This window comes from Tetrao urogallus (genome assembly GCF_951394365.1).
Source record: "Tetrao urogallus genome assembly, chromosome: 4".
Taxonomy (NCBI): Eukaryota; Metazoa; Chordata; class Aves; order Galliformes; family Phasianidae; genus Tetrao; species Tetrao urogallus.
In genome coordinates this window covers 29,299,373-29,315,941 of record NC_136817.1, presented here as the reverse complement: position 1 = coordinate 29,315,941, position 16,569 = coordinate 29,299,373, and the positions used below count along the sequence as shown (strand labels likewise).

Below are 16,569 nucleotides of genomic sequence, written 5' to 3'. Positions count from 1 at the left end.
AGATTTTGGTTCATTTGGTGTAGGTTGTGTTTAAAATAGTCTTACTCATCAGCTGTGTGCTCTTTAAAAGTATGTTTATTTCCTGTAAATAGAATTAAAATTTGTAATTGAACTCGTGAATCTCTTTATTTGTATATCTGCAAAGGAAGTGTGCAAGCAAATGGGTAATCAAAGAATAAAGAAAGTAAGAGAATGATTAGTGAGCTAGAAAAAGCCTGAGGCTGCAGCTTTCCAAAATACTAACTTAAAACGGTGCATAAGTGAAAGTCCTCAGATCACAGCTCTGCACCATCATCTGTGGAAAAACAGAAACATGTTAGGCTGCACACTGTTTCAAGGGGTAATGTCAGAGCTCGGACAGCAGCTGGGGAAGTGACTTTTCTGATGTCTTATCTGAGGGTGCTTTCTTTCCCTTCCCACAGGAGGACTCCAATTGCAGCAGGAGGGTGGTAGGTGGCATTTTTCTGGGTTGAGATCACTGAGAAATCAGGCACTGACTCCCTAAGGGCGTAGCATATAGCTATGGAGCAGCCTGTTCCATCTGAAAATAATCCATTAATATTATCAGCTCCTTCTCAAAAAATGGGGGCCTGCCAGCTTATTGCTTAGCTACGGACTGCTTACTTGGGAGCTTTCCTATAGCTGACAAGAAACAGCAGTAGCTGTGTGCACAGAAGACGTAAACCACAAAGCAACACATGCAGCACTCCACCCTTGCTCTCCCTCTCAGTAAGTATCTTAAATTCTAGCTCACAAGTTCCTGCTATTTGTGGCACAACTCAGTACTAGCCATAAGAATGATGTCTGGAAAGAGAGATGAGCTAAAAACCCATGGTAAAGGCTGCTGTGCTTAAAGTGATGCTGGGACTCATTTTGTTGTTAATCCAACACCAGATGTTGTTAATACTGTCCGAAAGCCTTTCAGCTAAGACAAAGACCCAGATTTAACCTCCTGTTAAAGCCACTCCATTTAAACTAAAGAAAGACTAAAGAATTTGGAGTGCTTGAACTCCCTGTTCTTTCTTGGGATGAACAGGGAGTTCAGTCAATCCTGCTGCCAGGTGAAATGGGCAGGCTTGGAAGTGTTTTGAGAACAGGGGAAAAAGGGTACTAATTAAGGGCTAGAAAAACAATGAAAGGTGCTATAGAAAAAAACCCACAATCTACCCAAAAGCTGTTTTTCATTTGGCATCTTAATCTCCAGTACTTTACAGCATTTTGAGTTACTTGACAACCCCCTGGGAACTCTGGCAACTGAGATGGGCTGGCAGTGTCCTCTCAAACCTACTGGAAGCTGCATCTGAATTTGACAGTATTAAATAGGAATGGTCATTCTGGATCAAGTAATTAAGTAAGCTGAGAGGGGAGAGAGCTACTGAATGTTCAGCCACACTACTTACCCTTTGTCAGGGCTATTTCATGCAGAGTTTCCACAACATGAATTTTTGCAGAAGCTGTTGCCTCTCCTTTGGCATTTGATGCATGACACTCATATTCTCCAGCATCTTCTTTGCTCAGAGGAGATATCTAGGGAAAGAAACATCCCCTCCCCAGTAAGTATCCTGTGAAGAAGCAGAGATACCTCATGATAGAAGTAAGTTGTTAATTTCCTAATTAAATAATGGGATTAGCAGAAAGGATAAAGTATCTGTTAACCTTTAGAGACCATACTGATTGCACAGTTGCTTCTGCCTGCTCTGAACAGCTGTTTAGTTCATATTATGGTATTCTCCAGCAGCATGGGACAAGCTGCTCCTGAGCTTCAGCCTAGCATTGCTGCAGTTTGCTAGGCCAGACTGAGCATGCTGTAACACTCCCTTTCTTTTAGTATTTACTTAGTTTGGAGCTATGTTGGAACCCTGCACGCTTGGCAAGAGTCCGGAAACAGGAATAAAAAAAAAAAATCCTTCCAAGAACATTCTGCATCTAGGCAGTTAGTTCTGCAAAATGACTGGCTCAAAATCTTCCCTGTTTCCCCCTCTGCTTTGGCATGTGTTGCAGGAACCACTTTGCCTTGCCTAAGCCAGATTCTCTGCAGCTGGGAGCCATCGTACTTACTGATGCAATTCCCTTACTGGGATGCAGAGCAGCTCCCTCCCTACTGCTTCCCTTTAAAATGTGGCAATTGGTCATTGGGCTGCAGGTACTCTGCTACCTTAAGAAGCCTGCTCTGTGACAGCTGATGGCTTCTGCACTGTGCTATTCTGCAGCAGGTGATATATGTCACTGGAGCAAAGACAGCTGCTAAAGCTAGAAGGTCTCAGATTGGGGGAGGTCTTAGGCCTTCTGCAGCCTTTCTACACAGAGAGATTCTTTTCCTCTAAGTGACCTATCCATTGCAATACATCTTCTGTAGATGCGTTGTTTGCAAACTGTTTGTAAACAGTTTGCACAAGTACTTACCAGTACCCAGCCGGTCACTTCATGTTTCTCAGGGCCTCCTCGGGTCTGAATAGCCAGATTTTCTCGGTCGCCAGGCAGAAGCTCCATTCTCTGGATACCATACTGTCCTTGAATGATCTAAACAGAAGGTCAGAAAGGTGTGAGCATTTCGGGTCTTATTTACACTAGAACTTGTAGCAGCAAGATCAACATTAGATCTATATGACTATGTTTTGTGTGGAAGCAGTGTTTTTCTAGTGCTGATATTTAATCTCATCCTGTATGTAGTGCAGCTCCAATGTGTGCACTAGGGCTGTCTTCCCCTTGCCTCTGTGGGAACAGAAAGAGCAGCACAACTTTCTGGTGTGCCTGCTGCTGAGTACTGCAAACACACCCCGCACTGATCACAGAATATTTGTGCACGCTCCCATAGGCATGTTTAAGCCATTAAGTGATGCTCCCACTCAATAAAGATTCAGTCACCTGCAGCTGCTGGTACTCATGCATGAATCCAGCTTGGCAGCCTGCAGCAGCTGCCTTCTGGCTTGGGGGGCCAGCAGGAGTTGACTGTAGTCCACACACACCTTTCCTGATGATCCCATCATTTTAGTGTGGCAGCAGCAGAAAATCAAATGTGTGAGCATTGTTCCAGGAATGCTCTGTGCCTGTATGACCTACCCTAGATGCAGATCAGGGACATCACCCACGTATTTCCGCTGCAGCAAGCCTAGCATTCCTCCAGACAGGCATAGCGTCAGTGAAAGACCAGTAGTGTGCCCAGAGTGAGTTATTCCCTGCTGCTTGCTGTCTGAGCCCAGGGTCTCACAGTTTCTTGAATCCTGTGACCAGGATCTTCCCCGCTCAAGACTAGTTCCTGCTCAGAGCCAGGTGTTACCAGCACCCTGCCTCAATCAGCATGCTGCCTCCTGTATCAGAGATAACTGTCCCATGCTCCAGTGCCTCACGCTAGCTCAGCTGCATCCAGCTGCCGCAGTCACTGCCGTCAGCAGGGTGACAGCAGGTCAAGGGACACTGCCTACACGCTCTGAATACCAGGAAAAACACAAGTCCCATTCCGTGCTGAGACCAACACAAGTTTGGAAAAAGAGATGATTAAAGATAGATTAAGCAAAGCCAGATGTTTAGGGGTGGAAAGAACTGCACAGATGGGAGAACTCATCAAAGATGTGAATTTCTATGAGCAATTTCCTATGACTTTATGTCCTGTTGCTTACTAAGCAGTTTCAGCTACCTTAACTTTGCTAGATGTTAAGAGGCAAGGCCCTCACCTTGTTCCAGATGAGGACAGGTGTTGGGATGCCAATGACTTCACAGCTCAGGTAGATCTGTGCTCCTGTCACATTCCAGATGTCCTTAGGAGGGGTCACAATGGAGGGTCCTGCAAGGAGGAATAAACAATTCTAAGCACTGGGTGATTGCAAGGCCTCTGCTGTGGGGCCTGTCACTTCTGATGGGTTTTGAGGACAAGGTGAGGAGGGTGCCTGCTTGGTATGCCATCTTTGTGTACCACGTGGTTACCAAGTGCAACTTCAACACAGACGGCACAGAGAAAAAGGACCTTCATTCCAAACTTCCTGGGAAATAGAAGGGTCTCAATTATTCTCCCATGCCAGAGATTGCTCTGCTGCTATCTTCTCCCAGCATGATTTTAATAAGCAGCACAGACGGTGGCATTTGGCTAGCAGAATCCAAGGCTACCTGTGTGCAACACTCAGCCAAAGGGGGCTGGCTGTGGAGGGTGGCAGAGCTCTGCCCTGGAGAGGATCTGAGAAAGAACTGGGTGAGTACAGAGCTCTGCTTTCCTCAGGGAGTGCCAACCTCTGGTTAAAATTAAATGAGGAGCCTGACGTGAGCAAAGCTGTTTTGCAGCTCTGCCTAAGAGATGTTTACCCCTCAGGCTGGAAAACATCCGAGACATAACCCATATCCCACAAAGGAAAGAATTGTGTTTCTGTTTTATCCCTCTTTAATGGGGGAACCACTGCTACTTTGCAAAATGTGGCTATTAATGTCCCATAAGAGGAAGTGCAGACCAATGGAGCCCATAGTGTTTATTTCCACTTATTGACAGCTTGAAGAACACAGCTGATTTTCCCCTTCTGCACTGAAGAGGTAGGCTTCTCTTCACTAGAAAGCATTTCCTGTGGAAAAAAGGGCCTTGCCCCCAGTCTGCACATGCACCCTACTCCCCAGAGCAGCATTTAGGTCTATCTCACAGCAGCCCACATCCACCCTCACATATGTATCCCCATCCTCCTGCATTTAGCTTCTGTGCTGCTGCCTCTTGTTATCTGTGCACCCTTTGCAGACCATTAAAACCACATCGTACGATCAATAAGGTAAGCCAGGTACCAGGTTTCCTCACAAATACTACAATCCACTTGTACAGAACAGATTCTGTGAGCTGAGCGAATGATTTATTCAGTGCTTCATTACCTAGCTTAACCTATTGCTCGCCATGCTGCTGCAGAGTTGGGCATGGGCCAGGAAAGGGGTGTTTCAAAGTCACAGCTGTTCCCACAGCAGGGCCACCACAGGTCACACGCTCTGCTCCTCTTCCTCAGCACAGCCACTTCCTCAGGACATCAGCTATTGTTTTTCTGGTGTCCCTTAAACAATGGGGTGCTCAGCAAGTCTCCAGGCTGCTTAGTTTACCTCACAGCCTGCAAGGACCTCCCACAATACACGTGATGCTCCAACCATGCAAAGTCCCCTGACTGCAAGGCACACTTCCCAGGGACGATTTCAAGGCTGCCCAGCAGGAAGGGCTACATTCATCCCAGTATAACATCCTCCTCTTTATCACCAGTTGCTGGAGTTCTCCACCAGACAGAAAAAAAATACAAATCAGCTGCTACAAAACTGCCACAATCTGCCACTGCAGAAATGAAGAGATCCTGAGTCTTACATTAAAAGCCTGACAGTGACTTCAAGACACTGTTAAACTGGTTCACTTCATGGCTAAGCTCTGGCTGGTTTATCACAGCAGCCAAAGCATGATAAGAGCTTGGCCATCATGGAGCAGCCCCAAGCTTAGGATGCATATCTGGTTCTAACGGTGAGGAATGTGAGACTCTGTCTTTGGTTGCAAATGAACAGGAAGCATTCACAGGCTTCTGTCTCCATCTGAGACAGCCCTCAGACCGAGATGGAATAAAGATCCTAAAAAGATGCAACAGTGCCGTGGGAAGAGTCAGTTTGGTCTCCTGGGATATTTTACTTTAATCCAGATTTCCAAAGGTCTGGAGTTGGGCTTCATCCTCCATTAAAAATAAACAAGAAAGGCCAAGAAGTCAACAGATTTAAAACAGAGTCACAACAGACTGCAGTAATGCAGCAGTAGTTACACCCCCTCAGTGAGCTGACACCGCATTACATTCTCTCCCACAGCCTCCCTAAGTAGCCCCTACCCCAGGGATGGGCAGGAGAAGTGGGACCCTGCAACGAGACATCAGGCAGGGAATGCCTGAGCCTTCCATGGTCTCCAGACAATGTGAACACATTCACTCTTTTAAGTGACCCCCCTCTCTTAGAGGATCTCACATACAGAGCAATGCCACCATGTGCTCAGCAGAACCGGAAACAATCCCACCTCGTACAGAGCACGAGTTGATTCGTGCCAGCAAGAATGCTCTCTACCTTACATCCTGCCTCTTTGAGCTCCAGTTTTTCCAGTTACAGGACTGCCCATGAAAAGGAACCTTCTTCTGTATGCTTCCCTTGGGCTGGGAACTTGCAGGTTGCACAAGCTGATGAAAACAGTCACTGAGAGCAGAACCAAGCCCAGATGATGGAGACATCAGCCCAGCTGAGTGGTCTCTGCTTTCCACCAGAGGCTCTGTGCCGCATGCAGTGCAGCCTGCTGCTTCTTACCCTGAATGCACAGGCGCTCCCTTGCCTGACAGGACACCATAAACTGCTGATAGACATCAGCTGCTCTCCACAGGCACTCCAGGCATTTCCCGGTGGCTCTCATCATTGTTTGTAAGATAAATAGCTCTCTCTGGCCCGGGAAAGGGCTTACATACAGAGCCCATGCACTGCGCTCATTCACTCTGGGCGAGGAGCCTGTGCATGCGGGGCTTGTTTGTTCTGCCAGTAACAGAGAGCTGATGATCTGCATTATGTCAGCAGTCAGAGAGGAGTCCCCATGGTTATTGTTCAGTTGCTTTTCTTCTAAAGCAGCATATGGCAGAGCCTGTGACTCCCTCGATGAAGCTCCCATCCCAGCCCGCCCATCCATCCCTTATTCACACCACAAGGATGGCGCATTCCTACTCAGGGTCACCGAAGCTCCCTCTGTGTGGAGTTCAGTTCCACCACTTCTAGAATCACAGAATCATTGAGGCTGGAAAAGACCTCTAAGACCATCCAGTCCAAGCCCATCCCCACCATATCTACAAGTCCATGGTTCCTAAACATCTCCAAGGATGGTGACTGCACCACCTCCCTGGGCAGCCTGTGCCAGTGCATGGCCACTCTTTCAGAGATGTTTCCTTATATTCGACCTGAATAATCCCTGGCAAAACATAAGGCCATTCCCACTTGGCCTACTGCTTTTACCAGGGAGAAGAGTCGGATCCCACCTCACCACAGCCTCCTTTCAGGCAGCTGCAGAGAGCCATAAGGTCTCCCTGAGCATCTTCTTCTCCAGGCTGAGCATCCCCAGCTCCCTCAGCTGGTCTTCCCCATAAGACTTGTGCTCCAGACACAGCTCTGTTGCCTTTCTCTGGACACACTGCAAGCCCCGATGTCTTTCTTGCAGTGTGGGGCCCACAACTGAACTAAGCACACCAGGCTGCCACTTGATCTGCCCCCACCTTCAAAAACAGGGACAATCCCACAGCCACCGAGGGGCAAGTGCCTGGTCACAGGGGAAGCAAAGCCTCACAGTCCACAGCGCCACTCTGAACTCACAAGAAACAATCTGTGAGGCAGTAAGGCCTTCAGAGAAGTCTCAAAGATACTTCATAACGTCTAGAAGTCAATACACAGCAGTTCAGCCTTTTAAATTCTTGATCTTCCACAGTCAGCACCAAAAACCTCGCACTAAATTGTCAGAGAGCAAAGATCAGGCATGCTGGTGGGCTTGGCTATCCTTTCCAAGCCTCAGCTGGGAATCCAGCTAGACACTCCCTCTTCCTGCATGCTTTTGCCTCTCTGAGCAAAACATTCACATTCTTTAAGATAAAAGGACCCAGACTTTGTTAATGCACAAACCATGCACCAGCAACAAAAGCAACAACTCCACTGATAAAAATCAAAGGAGCTGCAGGTATGGCACTGAAGACAAAAACGGGCCTGGGGCTAACACTGAGGACCCTGGTATTTATATGTGTGTGGGAAGTCCTGAACACTAAAACATGAAGCAGTGTACCACACACCAGAGCGTGGGTGTCAGCCTGGTTCCCAGCCAGCCCTCCCGAGTGCTGCACTGCTTTGCTGGAGCCCTGGATAAGATACAGACTGGGAACACTCATTTTGCAACAACAAAGCAAAAGCTGGACAGCTTGCAACCTCTTGCAAGCCTGAAACAGACTGATACAACCTCTTGAGTCGCTGGGAAAGTATTTTCCCTTCAAAATTCCTTTATATGGAGAAGGGGAACCTTCTGTAAGCAGCATTTGCTAATTCTAGCTCACATGCCCTTAGCAGCTCCTTCTCAGGGCAAAGCACTGAGAGGCAATAGCAGATGGGAAGTATAAGCATTTTCTGTCCTTCCCCATTCCCCGAGTGCCTGTGTGACTATAAGCATCCTTCTTGACCTCCTTCAGATATTACTTCTCCCTCTCCTTGTACCAGGCCCTGAAGAGTCCAAGGAATTACAGCAAGAGCTCTGAGAACAGAATGCCCAGCCCAAAGGAGATGCCCACCTTAGCACAAGAAGAGGAAATCACCTTCACCTCCTCCCAGAAGCCTTTTTGTTAGGCACTATGAGGACTGGGAGATGTGGAAATCAGGCATGGCAGCATTTATTCACGGTAAAGCACTCAGGGCTTTGAAAAGTCCAACCTGATTAGACTCGTTACTTGATAATCTCCTGTTTAGTATGAACCTCAAAGAACTTCAGTCCAACAACGGATTAAACGCATTTTTTAAACACAGCATGCCTTTCCAGCAGAAAAACAAACATGGGAAGGAATTTGCTGATCTGAAATCATTCCTTCCTGCTGATTTTTAGTTTTCTATGATGATTAGGAATGAAGACACAGGTAAAACATGGGATCCCTCTTGGACAGCGGAAACACTGCACAGTCCCAGGCATACTGGTGCTCTCCTAGAAGCATACCAGCTTATATGCTGAGCTGCTGAGTAATACACTAAACAGACTCCCTAATAAGATTTTAGCACCGCAACCATAAAAACTTAATGTGTATTAAACTCCAGTGAACCCAAAACTTTTCAAACAACTAAATGCCTGTTAAGGAGGAATTAAGGGCAATGATCTACAACAGTGGGAAAGAAACCCACAGAGTCACCAATTATTTTTCAAAATACAAGCACAACACTTCAGTCCTGGTAACTGTCTCAAAATCCCAAAGCACAGGGCGCTGGAAAAGCAAGCACCACACCAAACCCCATCACATCCTCACTTTGTGCCCTAAAGCACACTAAAACCCCCTATGCAACCACACTGTGCACCTGCCGTGCCACACAATCTGTGGATGCAGCATGATGATGCTTGCAAGATCCACCCACAAATTCAATGCTCGTCTTTGTGGTGAGAGAAAGTGGGCAGCAGGCCACTGCCACAAGGCCCCCACGATGTGAAGTGAAACCAACTTCACATGAGAATGAGGGGATTTAGTTCATTTTTCAACCTCTTAGCAAAACCTTACCTAATCCTCTTTCACCAGCAAGAAGAACAAACTCACAAAATGCAGCTATTATTTTAAGTCCTTTATATCCTAGGGAAGAAAGAACGGTAGGAAAGGACTAAATCTAAGCCACTTGTTAATTAAAAAGCACAAATCCTGAGGAGTTGCTTGCAGAATGTGATCTAATACGAACTATGATCTCTGGTACCTAAGAAACTTGGAAGCTTTTTGAATTTAATGCAGTTATATCAAGAGAACACGAGGCAATATCCGTGACAAAAGTGTCTCCTCCCAGCATTCTTTCCCCAACACTTCTGGTTTCTACACTACTCTGGTAGTGAATTAAAAAAAAAAACAACACCTTCAAACAACAAATAAAAGCCTCAAAATTAGAAAACTGATGTAAAAATCTCAACAGCTGAATTTGGATGAAACACGCCAGCAGAAGAGATTTATGTTTCTTGATTTAAAAGCGACTTGTGAGAACTCAGCTACAATCCACCCGCAGAGCAGATACAGCTTTATGGGGCACCAAGGCCACTGACGAGGTCAAGTGGGATGAATTTGTGGGGGTATAGGGGAAGGGATACCATTCAGAGGGACCTCAATAGGCTTGAAAGGTGGGCTCAGGTGAACCGAATGAGATTCAACACAGCAAAGTGCAAGGTTTTTCCACTTGGGTCGGAGGAACCCCAGGCATCCATACAGACTGGAAGAAGTGGTCCTTGAGAGCAGCCCTGCAGAGAAGGACCTGGGGGTCTTGATGGATGAAAAACTTAACACGAGCCAGCAGTGTGCCCTTGCAGCTCGGAAAGCAAATGGTATCCTGGGCTCCACCAGAAGAGGGGTGGCCAGCAAGGACAGGGAGGTGATTGTCCCCTCTACTCTGCTCTTGTGAGGCCCCATCTGGAGTACTGCATCCAGGTCTGGAGCCCCCAGTACAAGAAAGACAGGGAGCTGTTGGAGAGGGTCCAGAAGAGGCCACGAGGATGATCAGGGGACTGGAGCACCTCTCCTATGAAGACAAGCTGAGGGAGCTGGGCTTGTTCAGCCTGGAGAAAAGAAGGCTGTGGGATGTCCTCATTGCAGCCTTCCAATACCTAAAGGGAGCCTACAAACAGGAGGGGAGTCAACTCTTTGAAAGGGTTGATAACTGCAGGACAAGGGGAAGTGGTTTTAAGTTGTGGGAGGGGAGACTTAGGTTGGATATCAGGGGGAAGTTCTTTACAATGAGAGTGGTGAGGTGCTGGAACAGGCTGCCCAGAGAGGTTATGGATGCTCTGTAGAGGTGTTCAAGGCCAGATTGGATGGGGCCCTGGGCAGACCCACAGTTTAAAATGGGGAGGTTGGTGGCCCTGCATGTGGCAGGGGGGTTGGAGATTCATGGTCCTTAAGGACCCTTCCAACCCTGGCCATTCTATGGTTCTGTGTTATCTGCCCTTGCATTTCTACCTTCATTGAGCATTTGCAGCAAGGTCCAAACCAGCACCAATTCCCTGACAAACACCATCCTCTGAAGCCCAGCTCTGTGTTGTGTCTGTGCAAGGCGACTGGCTTCCACTGTGGAAGGAAAAATCTGTGACAGTCACAATGAAGCAACCCAGAGATCTTGACCCTGCTGAAACCAGTATCAGAGACTTCATTCTTGGGGTGAAATGAAGCAGTACTTCCAGCAGTCACAACATGCCCCTTCAAGCAGACATCTGCTCGTAGCTAATGATAAGAATGACACAGAGAGATTTGTTCTTTCTTGCACTGTTTGGTCAACAAGTGCATGCCTGGTATTTTTCAGCTCAGAGAGATCAGCATGCCAAGAAGCCTTTTCCCATTTTGACAGGAGTTTGTGCTTTGAGGGTTTGCTCTGCCTGGCATGAAATGAGCCATACAATCCTAATTCCTTGCGGCAAGTAGCTCTGCATGGCAGTAAGTACCACAGCTGTCCTGAGTCCTAGCTACCTGTAAATTGCTTCTGCACACTCACTGAAAAATTAACTGCAGCCAAAATTTAAAGAAGTCATGAGTCTGTCCTGAGCATCCTTGCACACCTGTGCGATGTCAGTTTGCCTCTGAGCCAACTCAGAGCCCTTTCATGGGCAAAGCGTGAGCCAAGCTACAAGGAGCGCCACACCATCGCTGGCCGCTCACCCAGAGCAGCTCTGCAGGCTCCCACACATCCATTTCTTAAACCCTTTTCAATGGTCCTGACCCTATGCAACCCACTCCAGGGAGGACTGGTCAAATCCCTGCACCTGCCAAGTGCCAGTATAGGGACGGTTGCCTGCATCCTCTCAAATTCTTCTCAGCTGACTTCCTTTACCCACCAGCTGGAACTTCTGGCTGCTACGGAAATCCTTTTTTCTGCATGGGTTCATTATTTTTGTACAAAGGACACCGGCGTCAGACTAGGGATGTCTGGAAAACAAGTAGCAGAAAAAGAATCACGAGGACAAGGTCAAGGCACACCATGTAGAGCCAAGAACTGGCTCATTCCCCAAGTTGTTCCCAGCTGTTGAATAGCAAGCAAAAACTGCAGAGTGTTGCACAGAAAACCCAGTGGTAGGCAAGCTGGAGTTGTATTTTGTCAGCTTTGTCAAATAGCATTTTAATGAACTTCTAGCTCCTTGGAAGTAAATCCGTTGTTGAGAAATCTGGGCATCTTAAGTAGAGTTTTCTGTGTTAAGCCTTTCATAATTCCTTCTGAGTTCTTTGCTAATAGGCTGTTTTACTCTGCAAATAAATCTCTGTGAAACCCAATGTATGTATTCAAGTGGTACTTCCTGCACATTTCAATGTCTGAGAAATTTTGTCGGACACTACTATTCAAATTGAACTTTAGCACACACAGAAGTGGTCACGCAGCAGAGATGAAAGCTTGCTCTGTAATACTTCCTTCTGGAAGGAAGATACTTAATGAAGCCTTAAAATTAGACTGTTCAAGAGAGTCAACCAGCATTTAAGAAAAGTTAAATAAATGGGCTTACTATGTCCACATGGTGCTGCCTATAGTAAATCAGTACAACTGACCCTCCCAGGAGGCGTACTTCCTTCAGACTCTCTGAATACCTGGTACACATGGGACAGAGAGGGAGACAAGGCAAGAACGAGTACGAGATGCTATCCCAATTAAACAAGAAGCAGGATCTTGAATCTTCTATGTGCCTGCAGCTGATCCCTGCGATCATTACAAAGGATGCGTTTCAAGACAGAAGAGGTCACTCTCACTTTACTTGCAAGGCGAGGTTTGGGCAAAAAGTTGCAGGAATGGAGAAAAGGACAGAACAGCAGCATTTTCCCCCACTTGCACCTTTGTGTCCTGCCTCCTAACTGTCTACCCCACCCTAAGCATGGGGTGCAAGGGTGGGTGAAGGTGAGCACCTAACAACAGACGCATTCCTCTCTTCCGCTGGATGCCCCATCCCCAGCTGCCTCCCTTCCTGCTGACAACAATGAAGGCCAAGAGCAGTCAGAGCTCTCCATTTCCTCCTCCCCAGGACAAACTTTCAAATAGGATGAACAAACAAGCAAAGCTAAACAAAAAGCAAGCCCCCCCCCCCCCCATCCCCTGACTTGATACACATAAAAAAATGAAACCACACCCTCCCCTCCCTCCCCCCTCAAAAAAAACCCCACCAAAAATAACTCCTAGAAATAACAGTCTGCTACAAATATGTTTTTTCTGGATTTCTACTCAGACTTGAAAGGCTGCTCCCTCTTGTTCCCAAATGACAGAAAGCTGATAGCCCAGGGATTGCATGCCAGAGCTCCACCTTCCACAGCATTTACGTTTTTCCAGAAATTCAGAAAAGTGCTATCTTTTATCCAGAGGGCTGTACCATCAGGGCCTGATGGGCCTGGGATGGATGTCATCACCTGCCACTGTTTCAAAAGTCACCTCTCCTTCCCTTCCCAGTTTTAATTGATGTGAACCCCTCTGAGCTACCAAGTACTTCCAGATGTCTAAAGCATCAGGTGAGTGGGCTGAATCCTGGCCTCAGTTGCAAGCCACAGAACAACACATACCCCCAGAAGAAGGACAGCAGCGCAAGAAAGGACTGCGCAGCCAAAAGAAGGCTGAACAGAACAGGCTCTGCTGGACCACTGCTGAGCAGCCCACGCTTTTCCTGCTCTGCTCTCTCCTCTGAGATGCTGGGTGAGAGCTCTCCCAATAGTGGAATTCAAAAGGAGAGTCACTGCCCAGAGTGACATTTTACTGATAGCACTGCACAATACTGTTGGAGTACATTCCAGCAGTTCTTAAGCCATACATATGCCCTGCTGCACATCTGCACACCCAGAGGGGCCTCTTCCAAAGAAGGGATGCAGCTTGTGCTGTCCCCAACTGAGGCCCTCTTCAGAGAAGCTGTCAGTGTCACGAACAGAGAATGAAGGCTTGTGAGAGCTGCTGAAGGCAGGCAAGTCAGAAGAAGCCTCCTGCCTAATAGATCATGCCTGTAGTGTCTGTGAGAGGACGTTAGATATCTGTTAACACAGATACCCAGAACAGAGAATTCAGCAGAACGATTCTCTCCCATGCTAACAGGATTGCTAGTGGAGGCTCCGCAGCAGAACCACTTCTATCGAGAGCACCACTCTAAGCAAAGTCTTGGGAAGAACCGAGCTCCCGCTCACAAGTCTTGTGAGCACTGACAGCTACGTGCAACTCAGAAGAAATCCACCACCTGTCTTAATGGCAAACCACAGTAAGACAACGACACCAATGCTGGCTCTTAACTTCTGAGACTTTCACATCCATTTAAGCTGAATGTTTATCTTTCTTACTGCTCGCAATCTTCCTCTGCTGAATCCATCCCCTCTGCTCCGTGCGACAGCATCCTACAACATGAGCCGCGGGCAAAACACCGACAAGCACTAACAGCAGGGCTGTGCCGCTTACACCGCCGCTGGAAAACAAGAGAGAACAGCCGCACCGCTTTCTACTACTGGAATGAGACTCAAGCCTAACAGCAAGGCAGCCGCTGCCTGCGGCTCCGGGCAGGGGACACCGGGACTCCGCGGAGCCCTAAAGCGAGCAGCTCCCCGTCACGCCCGCTCCACGCCGCCGCCCACCCCATGCCCCGCACCTTGCTCGCAGGCTCCCTTGCTGCGCTGGCTGATGGCGGGCTCGCCGCGGCTCTGTGCGCGCAGGCTGGCGGCGCGGAGCTGGCAGCCGCTGCCGTAGGTGAGCCCGTCGCTGCCGCACACCGGGTAGCGGCTCTTGCACACGCACACGCCGACCGGGGCGGCGGGGCCGGAGGCGGCGGCGGGGCCCGGGCCGCCCTTCGCCTTACGACGCTTGCGGCTCTTCACGCACTCCAGCCCGGCGGCGCAACGCCCGCCGCCAAAGCCGGAGCCGCCGCACGCCTCGCCCTCGCCGCGCCCGCACTGCCAGCAGCACCCGCAGGCGTCCCGCACCCGGCCCAGCGGGCAGCCCCGCGGCGGCAGCGCCGGGCACCGCGCGGCGTCGCACGGTCCGCAGCCTCCCAGCTCCGTCACCGCCGCCACGGCGGGCGTCAGCAGCGCTACAACCCACAACACCGGGAACGGCATGGCGGCACGCCGGCTCGCCGCCCCGCGCCGACTTAAGCCACGGCGCGGAAAACCCCGCCCCGGGAGGCGGCCGTTCCTCCGCACCGCCCACGGGGCGCCGGCCCCTCGATGCCCGCCGGGGCCCATATCGGCCGGCGCGCCAGTGGCCGTGCCGCCGGCGAGAACCGCAGTCGGTATAACGCCTTGCTTAGCGGCAGCAGCTGCGGAAATCTTGAGCGAAAAAGAAGGGATTTAGTGACACTGTACTTGTTATCAATGACAAAAATCCATACACTGTGCCATAGCCGCAATGTCAGTACTTTCATCTATTGCCAAAGCATAACATTTGAAAAGAGCAGTAGATCCAACACTTCCTCCAACTTGGTGTCATCTACAGATGTAGCGAGGGCATGTTAACTCCCTCATCCAGATAATCAAACACATGGACACCTGAGGACCAGTGGCTGTGCGGAAAGATGCTGTGAAGCCCCGGGGTTGAATAGAAAGGGCTCTAGAAGCCTCTGGAGCACCAAAATGAACTGGGGAGCTCTGAACTGAGCAGACAAGGACTTTGGAAATGCTAGGGATGTGCTGAATGGCATGTGCAAGCCCCCGGACAAATCAAAAAAAGAGATCACAGGTCCTTGGTGAGCATAGGAAAACACTGAGAATCCTGAGGCTGAAGAGAAAGGCACTTGGAGGTCCCTGAGCACAAAATAAATGCAATCAGAGCAGTGTTGTGCAAGCAAAATGAATTTAGAGGAACTTGCCTGAACTGCAAGGCATTCAAGAGACAACTGCTAAGCACAGAAAGGCAACTGGAGGCCCCTTTGGTTCACCAAACGTCATGATAAAGACTTGAGCCTAGGTCTAAAAAATGACATTCTGCATGCCACATCAGACACCCACTGTGAGCTCCCTCGGTGTAGACAAACCTGTGGGTCTCACTTGCCAATGGGGCCATTGCTCACAGAGAGCCTCTGGGAGGTGGTGAGTGAGGGCTCCCCTCTCCTGATTGCATACCTTGTTCTTTTTCCTTTTCTCTGCCTCTCCCATGTGTCAGGCAGACCAGGTCAGCATGAATACAAAGCAGTAATTCGTATTGCTCAAGTGCCCTCACTCCGTTCATATAGATTAATCCCGATTCCATTCCAGAACTACTTAAGAGCTCTGGATGGGCACGCAGGCAGAGAAGAGACGCTCCTCCAGTTCCACGTCTCTCCTCTTCTTTGCTTTGGTTCTACCAGCTTCTGGGTAGCTTAGCAGCAGCCTCCTCACAATCTTCTGCAGTAGGATGACGTTTGCTTCTAATCCATATAACTCCTCACAGAGACTGTAGGAGTTCCTGCTGTAGCTGTGAGTCCCGGCAAAAGGTGGAGGTAGGAGGCTCATCTCCTGAAAATGACAGCGCACAGGGCATGATGAAAGGGACAGGGGCACAAGGGGCTGTTATTCCTTGTCCCACACATTACTGACACAAGACCATGCCTCTGGTCACAGCAGTCTTGCACCGTTGGGCCAGCCTGACCTGTGTCACTCACATCTTTCCATCTCCTGCTGGCTGTGCTACATAGAAAAATGGCCATAAGCAACATCCCGCCAAGCAGGCACAGGGCTGGGTAGTTCCCACAGACTACCTCCATGATTGCCATGCTTACATCCAGCTGGGTAGAGGAGGGCAAAAGGTGGCCCTGTGGGTAGGACAGGTTGGAGATTTGGCCAATGTCCTCAGGAGTCGTGTCCCACATGAGGATGGCCAGGATGGCCGAGGCTGCCAGGGAACAGAAAAACCTCACAGAGCATAAACATGAGGGAGATCCCT

At 49.0% G+C, this 16,569-nt stretch overlaps 1 protein-coding gene across 1 annotated transcript; it reads right to left on the bottom strand.

The window, feature by feature from the left end:
* Nucleotides 1-126: 126 nt before the first annotated feature.
* IGFBP7 (insulin like growth factor binding protein 7) lies at nt 127-14,768 on the bottom strand (the record flags this gene model as incomplete). The annotated part of the gene is made up of 5 exons (XM_079534095.1): nt 127-295; nt 1,401-1,527; nt 2,404-2,520; nt 3,672-3,781; nt 14,303-14,768. The coding sequence occupies 5 exons, from the start codon at nt 14,766-14,768 to the stop codon at nt 276-278; spliced, it is 840 nt and encodes a 279-aa protein (XP_079390221.1). The 3' UTR covers nt 127-275.
* Nucleotides 14,769-16,569: the final 1,801 nt, after the last annotated feature.